The sequence below is a fragment of the Sapajus apella genome, unplaced genomic scaffold (genome assembly GCF_009761245.1).
Source record: "Sapajus apella isolate SASKATOON/1434 unplaced genomic scaffold, GSC_monkey_1.0 scaffold35, whole genome shotgun sequence".
NCBI lineage: Eukaryota > Metazoa > Chordata > Mammalia > Primates > Cebidae > Sapajus > Sapajus apella.
In genome coordinates this window covers 10,513,830-10,540,427 of record NW_022436975.1, presented here as the reverse complement: position 1 = coordinate 10,540,427, position 26,598 = coordinate 10,513,830, and the positions used below count along the sequence as shown (strand labels likewise).

Genomic DNA, 26,598 nt, shown 5'->3' with positions numbered 1-26,598 from the left:
AAGAGTAAGCTGAGGTGGCAAACTTCATTATTGCCTTTTTTTTTTTGAAACAGAGTCTTGCTCTGTTACCAGGCTGGAGTGCAGCGCCGCAATCTTGGCTCACTGTAAGCTCCGCCTCCCAGGTTCAACTGATTCTCCTGCCTCAGCCTCCCAAGTAGCTTGGATAACAGGGGCACACCACTACGCCCAGCTAATTTTTGTATTTTTGGTTTCACCATGTTGGCCAGGATGGTCTCAATCTCTTGACCTCATGATCTGCCGCCTCGGCCTCCCAAAGTGCTGGGATTACAGGTGTGAGCCACCATGCCTGGCCCATTGTTGTCTTATTTTAAGAAATTGCCAACCTACTCCAAGCTTCAGCAGCCACCACCCCAGATCAGTCAGCAGCCATTAACAATAAAGCAAGGCCCTCTACCAGCAAAAGGATTATGACTTGCTGAAGGCTCAGATGATTATTAGTATTTCTTAGCAATAAATATAACTAAGGTATGCACATTTTTTAGACATAATTCTATTGCACACTTAATAGACTGCAGTATACTGTAAACATAACTTTTATGTAAACTGAGAAACTAAAAAAGTTTGTGTAATTTGCCTTATTTTGATATTTGCCTTATTGTGACGGTCTAGAACAAAACCCACAGTATTTCCTAGATATACCTGTATGCTTCCTAAAAAGTATGAAATACATTTCAAATTGAGGACTTAATTAATTTAGGTTATTTGCTTTTCTAGAAGAGAACCTGGTCATAGACTCCCCTTTGTTAAAACAGTTGAAGCGATGACTTTATATTGCTGCGGTGTCAATTCCCTTTTTCTCTCTCTATCTATATATATTTACATATATATATGTATGTATATAACAAACACATACATATCTATACATTACACACATTATATACACATGTATATACATACATACTTCTATATAAGTATATATATTAAAACATATGTTATATATCCATAAAATCTATATATATACATATAAATTATGTGTGTATATATAACTTTATATGTATATTTACATGTGAACAATTTATAATTCCTGCCTGCTATCTAGTAAGACTAAAAAATAATGCATACTGTGAATTTCATGTAACTATTTTGTGTACCTTTTTACACAGATAACATCTTGTGTAGACACTCACTTGTCCTAAGAACTGCATGAAACATAGCAGTGAAATTCCAATTCCATTTATAAAATTAATAGTGCCATCTACTCAGAATACTAATGATTTTAATGAAGATGCAGCATCTTGCAAACAAATAATTTGTTTTTCACATGAGAGGATAAATAGAATCCTAAATAACAAACTGGTCATTTTTCTTAGAGCTTTTAGGTTTTAACCATGACAAGTGGCAGTTTTTATGTGTAGTTTGAATTATTTTATTATTCGATAGTCACCCAGAGTAATTTTAACTCCAAAGTTTGTGTAATACAGTGTATGTTTATTTTGAGTTAAGAGAGTTGTGAGCCTGAGACAGTCAAGGCTCTTTGATTCTTCTTTCGAACACCACACCCAAACACTGGGAATAGTGCTATGGGCCCTAAAAGAGCTGGGTAATTACAGCACATTGTACAAATGACCTAATCCATAGCTGAGCCATTCTTTAAAAATATATACTTATTGCCTGATTTAGAATTTAAGCTCTCTTTATTACCTAAGTGAATCATTTCATTGTTGACCTCATCTCTCAATTCACAGCTTGTCATGAAAATGACCAAAACCACAAACTCCACCCATGCCATAGACAAAGGTTTCTCAACAGCAGCACTGCTGACCTGAGGCTGGATCATTCTTTTCTGCAGAGGCTGGACAGTATAGGGTGTATAGGAGCACCCCTGACCTCTAACCACTAGATGCCAGAAGCATCCTTCAGTCATAACAATCAAAAATATCTCAAGACATTGTCATATATTAAATACCCTCTTCAGGCTGGGGTAAAATCACTCCCATTTGAAAACCACTTTCCAGGCCAGGCATGGTGGCTCACACCTGTAATTATAGCACTTTGGGAGGCTGAGGCAGGGGTTCACCTGAGGTCAGGAGTTCAAGACCAGCCTGGCCAACATGGTGAAACCCTGTCTCTACTAAAAATGCAAAAAGTAGCCATACATGGTGGTTCATGGCTGTAATCTGAGCTACTTGGACGGCTGAGGCAGGAGAATTGCTTGAAGCTGGAGGCGGAGGTTGCAGTGAGCCGAAAAAGAAAAGAAAAGAAAAGAAAAGAAAAGAAAAGAAAAGAAAAGAAAGAAAAGAAAAGAAAAGAAAAGAAAAGAAAAGAAAAGAAAAGAAGGAAGGAAGGAAGGAAGGAAGGAAGGAAGGAAGGAAGGAGAAGGAAGGAAGGAAGGAAGGAAGGAAGGAAGGAAGGAAGGAAGGAGGAAAGAGAGAGAGAGAGAGAGAGAGGGAGGGAGAGAGAGAAAGAGAAAGAAGGAAAGAAAGGAAAGAAAAAGGAAAAGAAAAGAAAAGAAAAGAGGAAAGAAAGAAAGGAAAGAAAGAAAGAAGAAAGAAAGAAAGAAAGAAAGAAAGAAAGAAAGAAAGAAAGAAAGAAAGAAAGAAAGAAAGAAAGGAAGGAAGGAAGAAAGAAAGGAAGAAAGAAAGGAAGAAAGAAAAAGAAAGGAAGAGAGGAAGGAAGGGAGGGAGGGATGGAAGGAGGGAGGGAAAGAAGAAAGGGGAAAAGAAAACCATTTCCATAGAAAATGTGAGTTGCACTGTATATTCACCATAATATTTAGTATTATTAAATAAGAGTGAGCAAAGCTATGGCCAAGCAATTGAAAAAACAAAAACAAAACAAAACTTTGAAACCACAAAGAACCAAGGCAATGTAATAACCTTCTAAATAATGGAATTACTTATACTATATGGTTAATGCAATTGGCAATACGGAACCCCTTCATAAAGTCAGTCTCACCCCTTAAGGAATGTTGGACTAAAAATCAGTTTTCGGTGGCTGCTACTGGATAAAATGTGAAAAGGAGTTTTACGGAGAAAATAGCAGATGCGTGGAGCTGCCCAGCCTTTACTCAGGATGCATATTCACAAGCCCTTTTCTTTTCAGTCATCTGACAGTATGAAAATGCACTGTTTTTAAAAGTACTGTTTATAACCTACATAAAAGTTGGAAAGTACATGTTTTGAGAAACCACATTAGCTTTTGGAACCACTAATACAAATGGAGTGTTACAAATGCAGGTTCATTGCCTGAAAATAGAATATAATGGGATCCTGTAAAATATGAATTTTAAATATTGGATGTGGGATCTTTCCTGTCATGTGTCTAAAGAGCTTTGTTGCCTACATTATGTAGAATGGAGAATAGGTACTATATCATTTTCTGAGGCAAGTCCTATTAGCTCTGAAGAAAAGGCCACATTCTTCTGCTTTTAAAATAAAAATCAAAAATAAATTTTAGATGATTTAATCTTGTTCTAATGTTTACTTTCCATCCCGGTCTTACTTGACTCCTATTCTCAATACATGTTTAAGTTATTTATTGCAAGTTTAATGTCTCAAATAACATTAGATTTCTTGGAAATAAGATTCATTTATTTAAAATGTGCACATTCTGCTCAGAACTGTTCCGAAGGTATTTTAAGCAATAATATCTTAAAACTACTTAATCTAACGTTAATATTAATTTACTTAATGGTAAAAGAATATTTTATGCAAGAATTTTTTATAGCAAATATGAAATGTGCAAAAGGTATTAATAATGTAATTTTTACAGAATGTGAGAAATGTACAGAAGAGAGAAAATTACGTAATTTCTTTGATGTGAGCATTACAACAAATACTAATTGATTACTGAAACAGCTTAACTATCTAGCTAGGTTATGTAATTGTTGAACTAGAACAAAAATTGTTATATAGTACAATTAAATACAGAGAGTGATTGTTATGGATAATTTAATGTGTAAAACTAATAAGCTGTGGATAACAAAACGTTGTAGGAGACATATCATCCTGTATCATACTACTACATTTAAGTATAACCTTATATTTTCATGTCAAACTGTCTGATACCTTTATTTTATGACAATAAATTAGCCTGAAGCAATTTTAGTGAAAGTAATATTGTGTAGTTTGTTATGACTGGGTAATATTTTCTGTATGAATTAAGAGAAGAGCTCAACAGCACTTTGCATTTTCAGAAAATGCCTCCTGCAGTTTCGCGTGTAGCTTTTGATACTGTACTATAATGGCTGTTTCCCTAGGTAATCTGAAATAACTTTAACATTAGCCAAATAAAAACATTGCAAGAGAAAAATATTTTGTACACACACAGTAAACAAATGCGTACATATTTAAAGAATATGTATCTGCATATGCTTACATGCACATACATATACTTACAATGATCTACAAAGTTTTCATTTAATTGGTGATTTTACTATTATTTTCTTGTGTCCCTTTTGTTACTTTCCTCCTATCATTTCATATTTCAGATATGACTGCATTTACATAGAGATAAAAATAATATCGAGGCTGGGCACAGTGGTTCATGCCTGTAATCCCAGTACTTTGGGAGGCCAAGACAGGTGGATCAACTAAGGCCAGGAGTTCAAGACCAGCCTGGTCAATATGGTGAAACCCCATCTCTACTAAAAATACAAAAACTACCTGGTCATGGTGATGCATGCCTATAGTCTCAGCTGCTCTGGAGGCTAAGACAACAACGTTGTTTGAACCCGGAAGGCGAAGGTTGCAGTGAGCTGAGATCGTGCCACTTAACCCCAGCCTGGGCAACAGAGTGAGACTCAGACTCCAAAAAAAAAAAAAAAAACCACTACATATTACTTTCCATATTAAAGACCTTTCCACAGGCAAGTTGAGGGCACATCGAGCTGATTCTTTCCACTACTTCCTGCCTATTGATCTTTCCAATTAATGATGGAAACAGTCAAATAAACTTGCCATGAGGGGGAAGTACCATAGTTTCCATATGTATAGTGCTTCACAATTTACAAATGCTCTTGCATATCTCATCTGAATCTGACATGATTACATAGAGCAAGAACAATTTTTACTCTCATTCCCAAGGCTAGTTGGCTAGGAAGTGTCAGAACCCAGACTCCTCTCTGGGTCTCCTTATTTCAAACCCACTCCACCACAGAGTCTGTCCTCACTTCTGTCCTATTCTGCCTTACCTACAAGAGAAGCAGAGCCCTGAATTTCCCACATGCCATGTGGGCAACGAGATGGAAAGAATGGCAGTGTCTGCCAGTCTAGTCACTTTTCCTCATAGTGCTGCTACAGATTCAGAGCAGTGCCCACCTGTAGCTTGCTGTTGGCATGAAAGGACAAACCAGTGTGATCTGGAGCAGCTCTAGCATAATCTGCTTATCAGAACCGACCCCAGAATCAAGGAGGAGGTTGAGGACTTGACCATTTGCTACCAGGAAGCTTTTAGCCATTATCTAAACCCTGATAAAATGAACTACCTTTGAAACTATTCAAACTAAAGTGACTGAACTGTCCCTTTAGAACAGGAAGATGTGGAAAACTAAAGTATGATCTGGTTTACAGAAACTTTGCTTCCAGTGCCCCTGGAAAATTAGCTATTTTCATGGACAGGCACTGATTTAGAAATGAAAGAACTTGGAATAAATGTTACTTCAGAATAATAGAATGGTGAGATCTCTGAAATACTTTTAGTAGTCACAGGAGTGCCCTGGATTTATGTGATTCATTTATATCATTGAGTAAATAAAATGTGCAAAGTCTATGCTAAGTGCTGGAGAGACAGAAAGGTCAGTTCAAAAAGTCTCTGCCCTCAAAATGCTCATAGTTCAATATGGAGAGTTAGTGAAGTAATAACAGTAGAAAGAGATGTGGGCTGGGATAAGCACAAGATGCCATAGAGCACGTACACAGGTACAGAGAAGGCATCTAAATCACCGATGAGGTCAGGGAAGGATTACTTTCTGATAGTAAGGTTTTCCTTGGCTGGGAGACTTCGAGTTTCTGCCTGTTATTTAATCATAATTAGTAATCTTACTTTCTGGCACTGTCAGAAGTGTTCCAAGCTGGAGGATAAATTTTATGATCATATTATTAGTAAATAAGGGGAGAAATAGAAGGAACTGGGAGCTGGAGAAGTATTTCAGGCAGATGAGGTGATGGGTAAGCATAGAGGCAGGGGTTATCTGGACATATGAAAATCACTGAGCAAGGATAAAAGGTAGAGTGACAAGAGAAAGTAGAGTGGTAGATGCAGACAGGAGTGATGTCAAAAATACTTAACACTTAATTCTCTAGGACTCAGTTTCCTTATTGGTAAAATAACGTGCATACTGTCTGTGGGGCTGTTGTGAGAATTAAATGAGTTAATGCATGTGTGTGCCTGGCATATAAGTAGGCACAGAATCAGCATTTGTTGAATGAATGAATGATTGTCACATTTTTATCTAGGAGTATATTGATGACCATTTAATTTTAATGGATCAGCAAGACCACACTAGGTGGTTTCCACCTGTTAGCATCATGTGGTGATACTTTGTTCTCCAACTTTTTCAGCAAAAGGGCATCACATGGTGACATTTCAGAAAGTAAGACAAGAGGCACCAATCATCTTTCACAATGCAGAATAAATAAGGCTTTCAGTAGAAGCAGGCACGCTGTTTCCAGCAAGTCTTCCCGTTTTGGCTTTGACATGCTTTTGGCAACATACGATAAAATGGACATTGTCAAAAAGGAGGATGAAGTATTTGAAAAACGCTATAAGAAAATCAAACAGGAGTAGGGAATGATCTAGGGATAAAGGGGGTAGCTAGAGCTGTATAAGCAAAGACACTTTGGAACTGAAAATCAAAAATACATTGAATGCATATGCCTTGAGAAGGACACATCCTATGTGTGAAGATTTAAACTAAAGCAAGGAGAATTATTCTATAATCTTCATAACAATTTGGATACATCAGCAGGGAAAGTAACATGAGATCCTGAGGTTTTATCAAAGGCAAGTAGACAATAATAACTACAACTCTGTAGTATTTGAAGATGTAAAAAATAAAACGTCGTATACTTTGGATATAACGATGGATTGAATGGCTTCTCAGATTCCTTAAAATGTAAAAGATATGTTAACAGAGCTTTGCTTCAGTTCACAATGGACAAATCCATACTCATATTCAATGTCCTGAAGGATTTGCCATTTAATCCAGTTCTTTAAAATGACATATTTTCACATCTCTTTTAAAAAATGGAGTAGCTCTAGACTGACCCTCATGTGTTTCGAATTGGTCAGGGTGCCTGAACATACCAAAATACCATTCCACACCTGTCTTACCCCTGGGAGAGCTTCATCACAAAAGTCTATTCCTATCACATAATTGTTAGACTTAGTCAAAATGTAATTTGTCTGAGTAATAATAATAGGGAAGTGAGAATCTCCATCTTAATAACCCTGTACCTTCTTATTTTTATTTTTATTCGATACTACCACTTTTAATCTCAAAATTATTCAAGAATTGTTTGTCCTTGGACTTTTTTAAAAGTTTTATCTTTTCAACCCACTCAATGGTCAGCTAAATACAACTTCTCTGTTGCTCTTTTTAACACATCTGTCGTTCTATTCCCATAAACTTTCCATTGCCTTGACTTACTAATCTTATATTTTTCTTGTTTTGAGGTTCCCAGAACTGAGCATACTCTTCCAAACCAGATATGTGTAAAAAAATGTTCTCACCTTTTTCTCTATGTGTCTGTTGGATACTGAAAAATATTCACTGTGATTAATAAGAAATAACAGCAATAAAAAGTCCAACCCCCCAAAGTAATTACTTTCATACTTTTCATTCCACATATATGTTGAATTTAGGTACTGTGGTAAATGAGGTGAGAGCTGATATGATGTGGAAATAAGTGAGTTTCGGCAGCAAGTTTGAATGTGCTTCTCAAATTGTTTCTCCTTCATAGATGGATTCAGAAAAAAATTTGTCTAAAACATGAAAAGTCAGAGGAATGTTCTGAACAAATCATTTGAAACTGTGCTGAATTTAAACTATGTGGTATAGTTTTACAGCTTTAATAATTATAGAATTTCAGAAATTACTTGGGAATTTATTTGAAAAAGAAGGTCCCTACAAAGAAGCAGAAGTCTTTGCTCCTCATTTTCTGATATCAGACACCCTGTGGAGGCCTTTTTTTGTAAAATCCATATTTTCATTTTATTAAACTTATTTTCATTAAAGTCACCAGAATGGTTTTGTAGTTAAGCTTTCATCCACACATTCTTTTCTTAAACAATACAAAATGAAAATGGATTGCTTGGTGCTGAAAGTTTGGGGTTAATGAAGTTTTCTAGAAACTTGCATTTTTTTTTTCTTTCAAATGGAGTAATGCTTTCATGATATAGGCAATTCTTGTATCTTTATTTATCACTGTTTCATAAGTTTGTTTCTGTCTTTGCATAGGGAATTAAAATAGAATCAATGACTAATACAATGAAAGCAGAACAAAGATGGGGTGAGATTAGTATAGGATTGTAGTTAACGAGTGTTGTCACTTACTAACTGGTATCATTGGGCACTATTTTTGTCCAAGTTCCACAGAAAGCAGAGCCTGCAGCAAAAGCTTGAATGTTAATGCTGGGAATGCAAGCCCAGGGAAACCAGAGTGAGGGGAAAGTAAGCAAGGCCGGGAGGCAGGGAAAAGAAAACATAAGGTGTATATTTCCAAGTGGCCATAGCTTTGCAACAATTCATCACTGGTTGCTGGGTATGAGGGACACAGAGGTGTCACAGAGGACACCATGGGCCAATCCTTCCATGGGACAATAGGGAATTCCCCTGCACTCTCAGGGTATGTTACCCCAAACCGCCTCAGCTCCAGCCCAGGTGCAGAGCTTCTCTATATAAATTACTGCTGTGCTTGGGGACACCCTGGTTTGTGGTTGTGGTGGCAATAGAAGCAGTGCCTCTGGAGGCTACATGGGAATGGCATGAGCTATTCCCGGAAGCAAAGGTCAGAAGCCTGAGGGTCAGGCAGGCTGAGCAGATCTGGGGAGCATGTAACTGGATCCATCACAGACAAGTTACTGTCCTCCTTTGTGTTTTGTCATTTATAAAATAAGAGTAACAAAGTTACAGGATTATTACAAAAATTTAATGGCTTCATATATTTGGTGGAATTAGAGAGTGCCTCTAAAGGAAGAAGTTCAAACTGGTTTGAACCACTGTGGCATCATTATCTTACTTGCAGAGCTTACTAAGTGACTACTTAAAATAATACTAAATAAAAGAATAACCTGAATCATAAGTTTGGTGTATTTGTTTAAAAACAAAAAAAAACGCAACAATGAAAAACATTGCATTGTAGCCTTACCCTTCATAGCCGAGGGAAACTGTCGTGTTTCTCTCTTGAGATTAGTGCCATTGAGCCACATTGTACAACAGTGTTTACAAGGACAGGCTTGGGATAAATGCATAGTATTATTATTATTGAAAATTTCAGTTTTCACAGTTAACAAAAATAATATCTAATATTCCCCAGATAAATATATCACTGGGACAAAAATGAGAATACAAACTCAGCCTCAAAGTGGAATCCAGCTTCTAAGTTGTGGGTCTAGCACTGTTTTTTGCCCACCCAAGGCCAAGTCTTCCAAGCAGCTGCTCTGAGCCCGGGCCATTCTTCCTCCCCGTACCATTCAGATGTGTAGTCGAGTGTTTACCACTCAAGTTCAAGTGAACGAGCCCAACCAAGAGGGACTGCTCTTCCCTAGTTCAGCTCTGTGTGCTCCTAGGTTGGAATGCACATCCATACAAAGCACTAGCAGAGTAACTTTGCTTTCTTTTCTTTGGGTGTTGATAGCCTCAGCTCAGTCTGATCTCTTTCCTTCCAGTGTGATCCACTTCTGCAAGTGTGCCGCGCTCAGAACCAGTTTCATTCAGCTGGGCTCGGCATGGAGGCAGACTGACTTAAGACTATCTTGCATCAAGAGGCTCGACCTTGACACTAGGAGATAAATAGACACCTATTCCTTCTCCAGTGCCTCCTGACATCTTTCCTTGAGACTGGTGAGGATGTGCAGTTAGTGTGGGAGTTAGCTTTACTCAATTTCCACTGGATCTCTGTGACTGTGCATGGGAACAGCATTAGAACTATGCACATTATCACTCCTCATTTGATGCTTAACTTTCAAAATGCTTTGCTTCTAGGAAACAGCAGACTTCATTGCACAAACTTATTTCTTTTGTTACCAAAAAAAAATAGATGACTTATAATCTTATATTGGGCCAAGGAATACAAAAATGGAAATTTTATTTTAGGAATATTAGCCTCTCTAAAAATGATTTATTATAATGCATTTTCTAAGAAATATCAAATTGACCCCCTATTATAAACATTTCCATTTTTAGCCCTTCTTTCAAACATCAAAGTATCAAATATTCTTTCAGAAAACACCCAGAAATGTAAGCTTTTTCCCTTTATAGGCAACACAGTGTGGTACTGTTTTGTGAATGCCATGAGGCTGTTTTTCCCCCTCAGCAGCAGTTTCCTGATTTTCTTTTAATGGTTTCCCTAAAATGCTCCCATTTTCTGTACCAGTGCCAATGACTGATCTACACTTCACATTCCATTTTTGACTTTCCTTGTCTTTGTGGTTTTAGTAACCTAATATCGCCCATTTTTGCTCATCATTTACTGTGTTCAGATGTTGCTAGATTTCTCCTTTCAATTTTTAAATAGAAGAAATAATAACTACCTAGTCTGAAAGCTCTTTGGGATTATGGGTTTGGTTAATATCCTCTAAAAACAATTTCAAAAAACTGAAGTAGAAGATTATGAATGACTTTTATATGATTGCATCCCCTGGTGCTTTGAAATAAAAACACAATAAAGAGTCTAAAAGCGCTTGGTCAGGAAGGCTAATCCTGGGTTGATGCCATTTACATTTAGATTTAAATAAATCAGCCTATTTATTCTTTCAAACTTTGCTTCAGGTTTTAAATTGAGAATACATGGAAATTAAAAGCCCTAGTATACATGGATATATTTTGAAAAGTTATGATGCCTAAATTCAGTTGACTTCTAAGAATAATAACTGTGATAATTATACGGAGTAAGGAAATGCAGTTATGTTTAATGAAAACAATTTTATTGCAAAAATTACTAATAATGCTAATCTAATCTGTAATCCAGGTAGAGTGAAGTGCGGTCATTAGAATGTGGTAATGTGAATACTGTGCCTTTAGGCTTTTCGGGTGTACACATACACACCAGCTATAAATAGCCATTGAGTCTATTTCCACTTCTTATAGAGATGGAGTATAAAGCTGTAGTCAGAGTCTGATTCCTCACTCTTTATGAATGTTGGAGTAAAAAGCAGCATGTCATAGTGGAAAGCTCTTCTACTAAGAATCCAGACCTCAGTTCTGTCCCCAGATAGGCCTCATAAACAATAAAAAGTCTATTTCTTCAATCATGACATGAGAATCCAACAAGATGGTTTCAGGAATCATTGTAAAACCACACTTCTAAGACCAAGAACTATAATTATACTTTAAGTGACAACTGTCCACAAGCCCATGCCATGGGGTGCATTCTAAGATTGTTGGGTCAGCAGGAGGCCTGCTAAGCGTCGTGGAACCAGCTCCTGGACTGGGTGTGGTTGGACGCAGCTGTGACAACGCAGTGATAACGTTAACCTAATAGAGTGGGGTGGGAGAGGTCCGATGCATGCTGCGATCTTGGCTTACTCTTCTCCACTGGGCTCAAGAGCGTGTCCAATCATAATCTTTTAACCACAAGGGGAATGATTATGCCTGTTCTGATACACACATGTATTTTTATTTGGCAGCTCAAGATTCTTCAGAAAGAGGGCATACACATTTTATTTATAGCCAGGTCTCTTGATTCCTGGCCAGTCTATGTGTTTTATATTAAATAAAATTTTATTAAATCAAGTATTGAGGAAGAACTGAATCTAACATTTGAGTGATGGTGTCCTGGCCATTTCTGTACTTTCTTTTCATTTTATTCTTTGTTGTTGTTTTTGTTCTCTTTAAGGGCTTCTGCGCCTATGTCAGTTTTAATCCACTGTTAAGACTGAATCAACTGCCTTCAAACCATTCTCTAAAAACTGAACTTCTTCCTCGTCTGAAGTCACCACCTTCTCTAGAAAGATAATATATTTAATCCAGCAAATATGTTTCCATTTTTGTTACTTAGGCAATAAACATTTCTGAAGAACTATTATGTGCCAGCCCTAAGTTATAGAGGCACTAAACATAAGGAAGGTGTGCACTGTTTCCTCTGGTGGCTCATAGTCTGGTGGAATCAATCCCCCAACAAAACCTGCCCAGAAACAGAGGGCTGCTTAGGGGAGCCCAGAGCCTGGAGACAGCCTAGCCCTCACTAAGGGGAGGTGAGGAGTCTACAAAGCAGTGCCACAAATAAAAGGGAAGGAAAGCATTCTGAACAAAGAGGTGTGATTATGTGTGTGGGATACATGGGAGCACAGGAAGTGCATGTGGTAGGAACTGAGACTAAAGAGTCTCCTAGCAAAATTAACATGGCTCTTCTCCTCTAGAAAGCAAGTGATAACATGAAGTAAATGCATTTCTATATTGTAGGCTCCCCAGAAATACACTTTTGGAGGAGTTCTGAATATCCTGGTAGTAATTTTTAACATGGTGAAACCCCGTCTCTACTAAAAATACAAAAAATTAGCTGGGCATGGTGGTGCGTGCCTGTAATCCCAGCTACTAAGGAGGCTGAGGCAGGAGAATTGCCTGAACCCAGGAGGCGGAGGTTGTGGTGAGCCGAGATCGTGCCATTGCACTCCAACCTGGGTAACATGAGTGAAACTCCGTCTCAAAAAAAAAAGCCACCTGTATTAGGGTTCTCCAAAGAAACAAAACCAACTAGATGGATGGATAGATGATCTATCTATATCTCTATCTCTCTATCTTTCTATCTTCTACCTATCTATCAAAAGAGATTCAGTATAAGGAATTGGCTCACAAGATTATGGATGCTGAGATGTCCCAAGATCTGCAATTGGCAAGCTGGAGAGCCAGGAGAACTGATGGTGTAGTTCTAGACCAGAAGCTGGCATGTTTGAGGTCCATCAAGAGCCAATGTTATTTCAAGTCATGCCCCAAAGCAGAGAAAGACTTATATCTCAGCTCAACAGTCAGGCAGGAGGAATTCATTTGCTCTGGTCAGCCCTTACTGTTCTAGTCAAGCCTTCAACTGATTGGCTGAGGCCCACCCACCTTGGGGACAGCAATCTGCTTTACTCAGTCTATCAATTCACATGTTAATCTCACTCAGAAACACCCACATGGACACACTCAGAAGAATGTTTGACCAAATATCTGGGCAGCCCATGGCCTAGTCAAGTTGACATGCAGAATTAACCATCATACCCTCTCTTGGTTTTTTAGGCATCCAGGGGTAATCTGCCAAATACTAGGTTGACAGCTCCTCATGACACTTAAAAAAATTCTCACAATACCACAAATTCTGGATAATATGCCAGCATCATTGAGATAATGTCATCACTCTCTTTGATAATTTTTGATATTATTTTCAGAATTGATAGCTAGCTTATCATTATGATTCGGAATATATTGATACGTTCTGGTGTTGAACTGCATGGGTAGCTAAAAAGCCAGGGTGCGTGGGTTTGCATTCCAGCCCTACCTCTCACAAGCTGTGTAACTTGAAGCATCTAGCTTCACTTACCTGTGACTTTGAATCTTCTCTTGTAAAATATAGGTAATAATATTACCCAACTCTTGGTTTTGTGATGCTTAAATCAGTTAATACATGTAAAGATACAGGTGGCAGGAATATAAAATGTACTTAAAAATATATCTATAATGCCTATAGCCACATGTCTTTCATTGTAAAATGTTGTGTTAGTCTTGGTTCAGCATTACCTCAGTATTGGTACTTCTTGAGGAAAGAGCCTTCATCAAAAGCAGTAATACTGAATCTACTCAATTAGCGCACATGTTGGATAGACCCAACCCAAAACGTCAAAGCCTTGAGCTGGCTTGAGAACAGCACCAGATTTAGAAAATGAGTTAAAGAAGATGAAATAGAAAGTAACACATTTATAGAATATGCACAGGCAGTGGAGTATTTGGTTCACTCCACTTCTTCAGTTTAATTTGTTACAGTCAGAGAAACTGTCCATATTTTAAATGGTTCCTTGGCACCTTAACATGAAAAACATTTGCTAACAAACCAGTGTACTCCAACAGTGGGTGGAGATGAAGAAATACCAGTGAGGCCCTTTGTTAGGTCTTGAGCTGTTAGGAGTAACAGGCAGATTGGTTGGTGCTGGCCTATCTTTGGGTGGAAAGCGTTCACCTGTTCAATGGAAAAGCAACCTGGGGTAAGTCACTTGAACTCTGGGCTCTTGAGCCAGTTGACAGAGCAACTAAAATGCCCAGCTCTTCTTTTTCCAGTTGCGTTATATTTTATTTGCTCTAACAACCACATCTTTCAATAAGTAATTTCATATCTGGTTTGGTAAGTTGCTCACATAATGTGAAATATATTTGTAGGGTGATGTGTGAAGAAATCCTTTGATTTCTCTGAGCTTAGTCTCCTGAGCGCCTCCATGTCTTTAGGGAGGTCTTTATTTACAGCTTATGTTGATGTGAATCTTCAGGGCACCCACGCGGCCCTCATATTGCTATAACCTTCTTTTGCTAGCAGTTCATAGGTGGTGGAATGAGATATCTATAACACAGTGTTTTTTATGTTACGATATAACACCATATATAAGGTATATACACAGTACCATGGTTTGCACCGCTATCAATAACACTATTCTCTTTCAAAAAGTAATTATTCAGAATTGCAAGCTCCCATTTCTGAAATTAGTCCACCAATGAAAATGTATTCAGACCTAGCTCTGTGAAGTTGATTGTGTTCTTCCATTTGATCATTACCTTGGAAAAATTCTTCCTGTAACTAAAGAGAAGTGCTTTGCTCATCTATCAAGTGACTAAAACTAGCTGAGGATTAAGTCTGAATAGAGTGATGACTACTTTCGAAAACTCACATAATGAAAAATATTTTGTTGTTGTTATTGTTGTTGTTGCTTGAACTATTTGACAGTTCTCCAATTGTGCTGCCCCTGTGAATTTCTTTCATCCTTTTCCTAACTTGAAAATTTGTGTATGAATTTCTATGCATGTGTAATACATGAATTCCATGTCTTTGAAAAATTTCAGAAAGGAGTATTTCATTGTGCCTGTATGTTTTTATTGTTATTCATTGTTATTAACATTCTTAGCCATGGTTATAGTGGCACATGCTCTTTTCAAATATTATTATAAAGTTAAATGTTTTTAAATTAGGAAGCTATTATGGTGATGCCAGTTTTAGCCTGTTATGAAAACTCTGCACTTTTTCTTTTTTGAGAGCTAAACTCAGAATCCACCGAGCTGTGCCTTCGTGTATTTTCCGTTATTCTTTTCCTTCAGAAAGCATGCCATTCATTTAATACTTCATTACAACTGAACTGCAATATGTATACATGGCGTGCAAAATGAGCCATTTTGTTTTAAAACAGATTGCAGATGAAAGGAAACCATTCATTTCTTGCTTGCTTGCTGTAATTACTAGAGCACTAATTACTCCAAATCACTGACATCCAGGGTCAGTAAGGATGACAACAGAAACATCAAAGGAAAGATGCGGCTCACTTGCTGTGACAGATTTTCCATAGTCCCAGCCGCAGTATTTTTTTATGGCTACTGTTTTCCAGTTTGATGGTTAAAAAACAAAACAAAACAAATAAAAACCAAACATACCCACAGTCAAGATTGCTGAATGTTTACTATTATTTCATTCGCAGTTTGACGGTGAGAACATGTATATGAGCATGACAGAGCCCAGCCAGGACTATGTGCCAGCCAGCCAGGTGGGTTAATTAATCTTCTCTGCCTTGTTTCAAATTGTAATTAAACAAATTCAAAGAGTTGCATTGCAAATGAGTAGCACTATCAGTAACTGCCGCAATCAGGAATAATCATAATTTATAAACAAAGCATTTAAGCCTTGTTTCCAGTTAATGAGATAGAGCTGATAAAACGCCGGAGTTGGCATTTGTTGAAAGATACTACCTTGTTTCCTCTCCAGAACGGCAAGCAGCTGTTTTGCCAGCATGATCTTTCCTAAACAGTTGTTTTACCTTTAGGAAATAAAGTCTTTACAGGTGCAGGTTATTTGTGCCTCTGACTGTAGATGAGTTAATCATTATAAGCTACACGTGTCACAAATAGCTTTAATTATCAACGGCTGGGGCCATTTTCAACAAAATGTAATATTTGTAACCCAAATCCCATGGCCGGTGGGGCCAGAAGGCTGCTTTCAGGATCTCCTGGGGAGGTAAGGAGTGAGAACTGGGGAGGAGTTTTCAGGCCAAAAAACATGATATGATTGAAACCTTTCAAGGGCATCTTTGTATACTTTTCACTGGGAATAGTTGACAAAGTATTTAATCATGAGAAGTGACAACAAAAGTCCAATGAGAATGTAAATGGTTATATTTATAAAAGTAAATGCTTGACTATTTATTTTTAGATACTTAAGACCAGGTCCTTTAATTCAGCGGAATATTTAAAGCAAAATTATAACTGCCCTTGGATACCAGCATAATATCAAATATAAGAACATTGTGGGCAAAAATAAATAAATGAGTAAGTGAAAACAAGGGAGAGTTCACAGGAACATTTTGTTGACATAAACATATTTTTTCTAGAATGGTAAAAACCATGGTAGATTGGAGTTTCCTTTATTTGTAATTCTAAAATAAACTCTTAGTAATGTTCAATGTCTACATATGCACTCATATAGATTTAATAACTGGGAGGAGTTGGGGAATGGGGTTGAGAGGGAGCATAAAACTTTTTTTTCTTCATTAAGGTTCAGTGAATTAAATCTAATGTATATGTTAAGGGTGCACTCTGTGAACAAAATGTCTTGTACTTAACTCAAAACAGAGGCAGGCCTGCATCTCCCTGAACTTTGCATTTAGAAGTCATTAGGATCACTGCCTTCTCTGTCAGATATTCTGGAAACTACAGTGTATTGTTCAGCTGAAAAGGTCATTGTGAAGTTCAAAGATCCTGACTATATTTCCTTCCATTCAACTGAGCTGATCACTCTAAGAATACCTTTGGAAGGCTGAGCTTTGCCTTTAGAATTCTTCCTTAACTGAATTCATTTGGCTAAGTAGCCTCCAAGATCCATAGGTAGTTCTGAATAGGACTGTTTGATTAAAAAATGAAAAATGTTACTATTAATTTTCTTCTAACCATCAATCCCAAAACTGTACTGACAAGTTTAGTATTACTATTAGATTAAAGCAACCTGGTATCATCTCTTTGGTGCCTTTAGGGTTTTGAAGTGTAAGAGCTAATTGAATTTGTTTGAAACAGTAGAAACACAAACTCAATAAATGATGGCTGTTATAAAGCAGCTGCTCCCTCTCAGAGAATCATTATGTCCATCTTAAAGAGTTTTGAATAAAGGATTGGAAATTCAGAACATATACATCATAACGACTTAGCTCCTTAGATTTTTAAATTCAAGTACGATGCATAATATTAAGTCCTTACTGAAATCAAACAACTAACATTGTTTTTCCTCATATGTCAGTCAGGAGTTACTAAGAATGTTTTGAATACCAGCGATAATTTGTAAAGAAGTGAAGAGCCCCAAATACTTTTGTGCTTTTTAAAGATAGAGCAGGCTTGTGAGCCAGAAATAAACACTTAAAAAAATAATGTAGTATGTATGAAAATGTTTTTAGAATGTGCTATTTTAAAAATTAGACTTGTGTAAGATAATACATACTCTGGAGAAAAATAAACCTCACAAATTACATAAGTTGAATGGCCTTAGCTAAATTTTACGCTTAACATTCCTTTTGTTTATTGTAATATGTTATGTTCAAGAATTCATTACCTGGTATCTTTTAGGGAATTTTAATCAATTTACCCCTTTAGGCAAACCATAAATGAGATTTTAGTCATCCTCCAGGAAAAAAAAAAAGTAGTTTTGTTCCTTTTCCTACATAACATCAAACATCTGCATAGTTTAGTAATCCAAGACAACTTGCCTCATAGCATCACTCAACAATTATAATTCCTGTTCAATTTTCAAATCACTACATGCTTTGGGCCTTATAGACTAAGTTGCTAAGTAGCAACATATGGCGCACTACTGCTCCTGTGATGTTGCTGCAAGCAAATAGCATAATTCTAAACTTGAAATGATTTTTATAGAAAGCCAATACTGGAACTGCTCCAGAAATGGAAGTACACTGTAAAAATTAATGATATTCTTTTAGACAGTCCCAAAGGGCTCTTTGGCACTACCTTCTGCATGTATTCTCTACCTCTTAAGCTGGAGTATACAAATCCTTAAAATTTTTGCATATAGTTTTATAATTGATAGGCAGCTTTTCAATTGAATATACCACCCTATAATAAGCCTGACAAGTATGTAATAAAAACCCATAAGATTTCCACTTTGGTGCCATTCTTAGAATACTGTTTTCTCCTATAATAGCTATAAGTTTGCTGGTCACTCAGTTTTTTAATTTAAACATTATTTAACTTTTTTCTTACTCTAGTTAGAATTTGAACCATGCAATTCAAGATTTCTTTGTGTGTTTCCAAACCCTGGCTAAAGGGGCCCTGTTGCTTAATACCTCCGAACTTTGTCCTGTTAGAGCTTGTGGGAGAATGTGGTGGGCTGGTGAAAGGAAGCGGGATGAGCAGCTGGTCAGAAACCCACTTCTTTCTCATTCTGAACTTGTCCTGTTTGATTGAGACACAATATCTAGACCGAAAGGATACAAAGTAGCAACATGTAGGATCAGCAAGTCTAGAGATGTAACTTGCAGCATGAGGACTATAGTTAATAATACGGTATTTGGAGCCAGGCGCAGTGGCTCACACCTGTTATCCCAGTACTTTGAGTGGCTAAGGCAGGCGAATCACTTGAGGTCAGGTTTGAGACCAACCTGGTCAACATAGTGAAATCCTCTCTACTAAAAATACAAAAATTAGCCAGGCATGGTGGTGGGTGTCTGTAATCCCAGCCACTCGGGAGGCTGAGGCAGGAGAATCACTTGAACCCATGAGGCAGAGGTTGCAGTAAGATGAGATCACGCCACTCCACTCCAGCCTGGGCAACAGAGCAAGATTCTGTCTCAAAATAATAATAGTAATACAGTATTTCGGATGTTCACTAAGTGAGTACATTTTAGCTGTTCTGGCCACACACACATAAAACAGGTAACTATGTGAGATGATAGATACGTTAATCTGCTTCATTATATTAACTTTTATCTATATGTATCTCATAACATGTTGCACACCTTCAATCTATACAATAAAATGTATTTTATAAAACATCTGGACCAGTATTTTCTTCTGCCAATGGGCAGAACAAAACAGAGGGGCATTGGGTGTCCCACCTCAGCCCTGACTTTTCTCCAGAATTTTCTCAGCCCATTCAGATATGCATGCTACCGGGTTCTGTTATCTCCTGGTAAAACTTCAGCCCATTTCTCCAGCCCCTAGAATAATTGTAGTGCCTTCTGTAGTCCTTTAGATGAGGCTGTCCTCAAAATGTAAACGTTCATCTGAATTAAATACATCAAAGGAAGCAGAAGAGAAGTCTGGTTCTCTTCATCAGAACTTTCTGCAGCACTAGGTTATTTTATTTGATTTTTCAGTTTTGAATATGTGCCATGACTTTCCCCCATTCTTTCCTCTGCTGTGGCAGTTTCAAGAATACCTTTTTCTGCCAGGCATGGTGGCACATGCCTGTAATCCCAGCACTTTGGAAGGCTGAGGTGGGCAGATCACCTGAGGTCAGGAGTTCAAGACCAGCCTGGCCAACATAGCAAAACCCCATCTCTACTAAAAATACAAAAATTAGCTGGGCATGGAGGAGTGCACCTGTGATCCCAGCTACTCCAGAGGCTGAGGCAAGAGAATTGCTTGAACCCAGGAGGCATAGGTTGCAGTGAGCCAAGATCACGCCACTACACTCCAGCCACGGGGACAGAACGAGACTCCATTCCAAAAAGAAAAAAAAACAATGTCTTTTTCCATGGCTGCCTGTTCATTCATTCTGTGTTTTCCCCCAGTACCCTGGACTCAAGGACCCAGCTCTTCATTTGCCTGCCTCAGTTGGCAAAAGGACTGATCTTTTTTATACAGGAAATAATCCTTAAATATTAAGGAAGAATTAGAAGATTTTACTGGCATCAGGTTATAGAGAAGCTCAGGTTACTTGATTGAACCAGATTTTTAATAAATCACTTCCTCTTGGACCTTGGCCCTTGCTCTGCTAAACCATTTCCTTCTGTTTCGTTCCCCCGCCCTGCTTCCTTCATTCTCTCTCTCCCTGCCCACCACCTTCCTGCTTTCCTTCCTTTCTTCCTTCTTCATTCCGTGAACAGTTATCCTTTAAGTTTAAACTATTTTTTGTTGTTCATTCTGAGCATTATAGTAAACCCTAAATATAAAATATACTGACCCAAGATCATATGTTAGAGGATTCTGAAATTATGAGCAGTTTTCTCTCTCCCCACTCCGAACTCCCTCTGGAATTCTGTCTCTTACTTGATCTCTCAAATCTCAAGATTAAAAATAAGAATGATAAAATATAGCAATATTATGTTTTCCTGGAATCAGTTACAACTAAGCATTTGACATGCAGTTCATAAGGTACATTTTGAATATAAAATTGAAGAGCAAGTATATATCCTGGACAGCTTTCATGTGAATTTCAGGTTTCATTTCTAACTCCACAGGGTACCCGTCCCTGATAGTAGCTCAAATTCAACATATCGGTTCATCAAACCATAGCTCATCAACCTCCCACCTGCTTCCTCACCCCCAAACTTCTCTTTTTCCTATATGGCCTAAGTGTTACCACCACCTGTCCAAACGCTCACGGCAGAGACTTGGGGAGTCTCCCTTGTCATTCAGCCTTTGATTAATTCCAGATAGTTTGATTCTACTTTTTGGCCCAACTTTTGAATCCATCTCCTCTTTTCCAGCTACACAATTTCTGCCTTAGTTCTAGGCTTCACAGTTTCTCAGGAGCTCATCTTACTTCTCTCATTTCCTTTTCCTCATCTTTGCTGAATGATACACACCTCAGCACCTCGCCATTGTCTACAAGGCTACTTTATTGTGGTGTGTATTTGTCCCTGGGTGGCAGATGGCACACTGGTATCACCAGGGATGTCCTTATCTCGCTCACCTGATTGTGAGCTCCTGAAGGTAGGGCTCATTCTTGTTTCTGTCTGGCTCTCCTGTGCCTGGAATGTCTGACATATCAGAGGTATGCAGCATTGTTTGTTGAAAGATGATGAACAAATCAACTAAAATATTTTGTGTATATTTTTAAATCATATAAATACTTAGAGTCTTACATTGCAATGATTCTTTTTTTTTTTTTTTTTTTTCTGAGATGGAGTCTTGCTCTGTCACCCAGGCTAGAGTGTAATGGCATGATCTTGGCTCACTTCAACCTCTGCCTCCTGCCATCATGCCTGGCTAATTTTTGTAGAGATAGGGTTTCACCATGTTGCCCAGGCTGGTCTTGAACTCCTGACCTCAAGTGATCCTCCTGCCTTGACCTCTCAAAGTGCTGGGATTACAGGTGTGAGCCACCTCACCCTGCCCCCATTGCAATGATTCTTGACCCTGCATTGCAGACATTTAGCAAACCCAGCCCTGTCCTGTCCATTGCAATAGACAATGTCCTTTATCTGCCTGCCAGTGCCCTTATGTATTAACAGGAGCTTCTAGCACTCCCTCCTCCTTGGAGAATTATTTCAAGTGCAAGACTCAAAGAGTTAACATGATAATAAACTAGATAATGACAGTCAGTGCTTGTTACAATAACATGCTGTTGTTTATCGTCAGGAATGCAATGTATTAGAAAGAGTAGTATGCTCCAAATTTCTTTTTGTACAATAGTCTCTTGAATCTACTGTTAGAATTATGCTTTAAGATTTATAAATATATTAATGACTCTCTATTTTTTTAATTTCCTGTTTTCCTAATGAGAAAATTCTCCAGGTTAGAGTGTAAATGAGGTATGACAAAAAGGACCTAGAAAGTATATTTTTAGAGTACTTTCAAAAAATAATCTCTTTACTGTGGGCCATAAAGTCTCCATGATCGTGATATAAGTTTAAACTGTAAATTAGACCAATTCCTTTTAGACTGGTTCCTTTTGGCAGAAATTTCAGAAGTAACATTAACTTGACTTTTTGACCTTTGACCCAATAGAATGATAAAGCTGCCATGCTCTGAGTAATCAAGTTAGTCTAACAAAGTCTGGCATCTTAACAAGCCCAGACTAGTTACTCAAACCAGTCTTCAGTGTAACATTCAAATGATTACTCTGTGCAGTCCCGGAGGTATTCATTACAGACAAAATTGCTCTTGTTGCCTTGCATACAAGCTGAGTTTTCAATGGGAAATGAAAGGATGCCTGGAAAAATAGGCCACCTAATTAAGTTAAACTACTCTAGCATTTGGCTTGACATCTTCATTACTCAAAATTAAAAAGATGCTTCACTTGAGCACACAAGTTACTATTGTTTATGTTGTTTTCTTCCTAAATTGGCTTCGTACTGGAAGTCTGTTTTTCAGCATTATATCTTGAAATAGCTCACATATTTCTTACGGTTTATAAAAATGTCTTAATGGCTGTATGGATACTGAATACTGGCACCATCCAAATATATATCTTAGGGCTTAGGATAGTCAAACACACATTGGTCTTTCTACATATTTTGTTGGCCAACCACATTGATGTTGCTGAACTCTAGGTAATTCTTGACCCACCCTGCCTTTATTATTACTATTATTTTAGTTGGGTATTGACTCCATTAGCTATAAATGATCATCTACATGAAAATATGAATTCCTTAAAAAAAGTAAATAGGCCATAACATTTAAACTGAAATTTATTTGTCCAGTAAAAGTGTTTTATGTCAACCTTGCCAGCAAAGGAGCTATTTTAGGAACATTTTAAAACATAAACACATGTAGAGCACACCATCTACTGATTGCCAGTTTCCACTCACTGACACTAATGAGGCTGCTGACAGGTTAAATGTTGTGTATCATATACATTTCCAAGCTGTGGGACCTGTGAATATAAGGCTCATTTTTTATTTGTTGCTGGATAGACATGAGAATTTTAGAACAATTGTCAAATAGTATGTTTTGTCAAGTATTAGGGAAATGTATTTCAGTGGCAAAAATTATAAAAATATCTGAATGGAATAGGATTAGTGGTAAAAACAGATTCACAAAACTTGCACTCCATATGGAGCATGGTTTACTCAGTGGACAGATGTCAAGTGATGCCAGCATATTTAGGTATTGGGGGGGGGAATTGTGGCACTACTGCACAGCCTGACCAGTTGTGTGGTAGCGTTTGATACATTTTGAAAGCAGCCATTTGACTTGTTTACAATTATATTTTCAACAATTTTTTTCTTTAGCATGTGAATAATTATGAAAAACTAAATGATCCTTCCTGTTAAATTTTGTAATTATAACACTTGATATTCTTTTCTGATGATGCATAATAAACCTGTCACTAAAGAATGTCCTCCAAAGTAAATACAATATTTCAATTTAAGAATAGTAAAGTGTTGAATAATGTCATCTGTCTATGCTAGCTCCATTTCCAACGTGCTTAAGATTGTTCTAAAGAAACACTAAATTTTCGATATGTCGGTATGTTAAGTAGAAGCAGTTTTGCCTATTTTTACTGTAAAAAAACGATGGGGCTTAGAAAAGCTGAGGTGTTTTCCACCCACCTCAGTGTCTTCTCAGACCTCCTCCTGTGTATCCTCACCTGCCATCTCAAACACCTTTGAAAAAGTGCCAAGTTTCCCTTTGCAGTTTCAGTTCCTCAGTTTGGGAGCAGACTAATCTAGACTTCCCAGAAACACAAAGAGGGTTTTAGTTTAATCTTTATCCGTATCTGTATTTTTTTTCTCCCGTGTTCCTTCTGATCTATATTATTTTATAGTTTGAGTATTTAAAAATGTAACTATAGCCCTAATGATTTGAAATTAATTGGTGGCTATCTTGGAAAATGTTCTCCATATCCTTTGCTGTTCATAAATTAGGATAATTGATGCTGTTGGTAGCAAAGACAAACAAGTGACTTCTAAGACCCAGCATCAGATTATTCAAATGTAATAGCCTGATCTGAAATTCCCAAGGGCTCTCATGGTCATGATTTGAGACCAGTAATGAAGGCTTTTCTGTATGCAACTGGGCCTCCTAGCATTTCAGGAGAGGCCTTCCTTCAAGAACTAAGCCTACTGTTTGTTGTTATTCTCCAAAATCAGAAAGAGAGTGACCTTGGAGGAAATGAGAATGGGGGACAGTAGGGATGCCAGGTGAGCAGCTCTATACAGAAATTATCTTCAGAGAAGCCTGGACTCTTCTGTACCATTGCTGCAAAGTTTTTTTTATTTCTTATGCTCTGACCTCAATTAAATGTCTTGCTTTTAAAGATGATGGTAAATTTCAGCAGTAGGAAGCTTCTGCTTGCCTGGAAGTTTAGGTCAGTACTCTCCTACCCTAGTGTCCAGAAAGAATTAGATTCATAACAGCAATAGCTATCAGTTGGAAGCTACCTGTTTCAGTCAAGGAACTAAACAAAATCTATGCACACATTATCTCATTTGATCTTTACAACAATTCAGTGAGGATCAGAGAGAGAGAATGAATTACCAAACCTTTAAAGAGAGTAAATATCAGAGGTAGGACTCTGACCTTGGAAGGTCTAAGGCTTCTGTCAAACTCCATTCTTGGTCACCTATGCTTAATTTTATTTTAGAACTTTAAGGACAAAATGTTGACATACTAACTTCAATTCTAAAGAGTATTGAGGTAACTGAAATGTGTCACATATGTGAGAACACTGAGAAATATTAGGGTATGCCAAATGAAACCATGGATGTTCTACCATTTCTTAGTTACAAAGCAGTAATTTCATACTTGTGCACATTTAAAAGCTGAACAATCACATGGTGGATATTTGCTGTCCCTGGTTTCCTTGATGCAGATCAGTGATTCCTCCCTCCCCTTCTTGGCCAGCTTTTGCCATGCCTGTCCCACCAGTGCCCAGTTCTTTCCCTCCACACTCCATTACTTTTCTTGTCCAAGTCCAGAACTCTTTTCCCACCCCAGTTCTTCCTTTTCCCCTCCGGGAAATAAAGTACAGGAAGTCATCTACAGAAGACATCTCACCCTCCCTCCCCTCTTCCCTAGAAATCCTACTTCTGGGGAACTGAACATCAAGGAATCTTATCATCATTAAACTGGGGAAAATTGTCTTCATTTTTTCAACTTTTTTTTTTCCACATCCCTATCTTTAGCCTCAGCTTTCTTTGTAGGAAAGATCTACCAAGTGAGATGACCTCCAATATTTAGAGAGATGCACTTGCAACTATTTCCTGGTAAAAGGATCTAAAAAGTAGGAATTGCGTATCCGCATGTGATGAGTAGAAACCGGAGCTCCTTTCTCTATTCTGGATCCCTTGATTAAGGAGGCAAACCAAGAGCACAGGCTCTTGGTTAGCTCTCGTCCTCCGCTAATTTGGCTTCTTATGCAGAATGTGACTTTACACACCCAGCATTTATTGATTTCTACTCAAGAGACAAAATAAAAATGATTGGCCATAAACAAATACATACAGCATGTATTTTTAAATGTATATATACAATATATGCATATAAAATACATTCAATATATACATATAAAAATATACATATTTTTATATTTTAGATACATATAGAAATAGGCCAAGACTGAATGCTCAACTCCATGCTGGTTGTCTGCATATGACTTAGCAAATAGAACCTAACCATAGGCAAAAATCAATCTAACACATTTCTTTTAAAAAATGAAAATTTATAAAAACTTAAAGGCTGCACATGATTTAAAATAGCATATTAAAATCTTAACAATTATAATCAATTGTTAAAAGTAAAAAAATGTCTGTATAATGTTTCTTTGGGATTCCCATCTACCCAACTTGTTGTATAAATGCAGGCAAATAATTTAACCTCTCTGGACCTCATTTTTCTCATATGCAAAATTCGGGAATGATTTCTTAGGATTTTTTCTTGAGTGAACATTCTGTGATTCCATAAATAGAGAACTCTAGAATGTTATCCTAAGGAAATAAGTGGATTAAGTTATTTGTCATGGTGCTGTTTGCAACAGGATAATCCAAAACATCCTAAATGTTCAAAACGGAGAATTGATAGAAAAAATGATAGAACATGAATGCAATGTGCAGCCATTTAAACAATAGTGTTGATGATATTTATTGGCATGGAAAATTATTCACAATCCATTTTAAGGCATCAACTTAAATTATATGATGGTGTGATAATAAAAATATAGCTAACATTTATTGATTGCTTCTTTGAACCAGTCTCTTATTATCTCATTTGTCTTATTTAATCCTGATATATCCTTAACAAATTGAAGAGTATCATTATCCCTATTTTGTAGCTTTGGAAACTGAGGCTTAGAGAAATTA

The 26,598-nt window shown here is 37.4% G+C and overlaps 1 protein-coding gene and 1 long non-coding RNA gene across 3 annotated transcripts in view; one reads left to right on the top strand and one right to left on the bottom strand.

The window, feature by feature from the left end:
* Positions 1-26,598, top strand: part of TOX (thymocyte selection associated high mobility group box) — a 306,725-nt gene that overhangs the window by 141,905 nt on the left and 138,222 nt on the right. The window contains exon 2 of one of the 2 annotated variants that reach the window (XM_032296160.1): positions 15,832-15,897. The exons of the other annotated variant lie outside the window; for it this stretch is intronic. Within the exon in view, the coding sequence (XP_032152051.1) occupies positions 15,832-15,897 (66 nt within the window). The remainder of the gene's footprint in view (positions 1-15,831; positions 15,898-26,598) is intronic. 2 annotated transcript variants of the gene reach the window in all.
* LOC116563512 lies at positions 404-19,398 on the bottom strand. The gene is made up of 3 exons (XR_004274431.1): positions 19,379-19,398; positions 19,167-19,172; positions 404-464 (listed from the first exon to the last, which is right to left on the bottom strand). It is a non-coding gene; the product is annotated as an uncharacterized LOC116563512 (long non-coding RNA).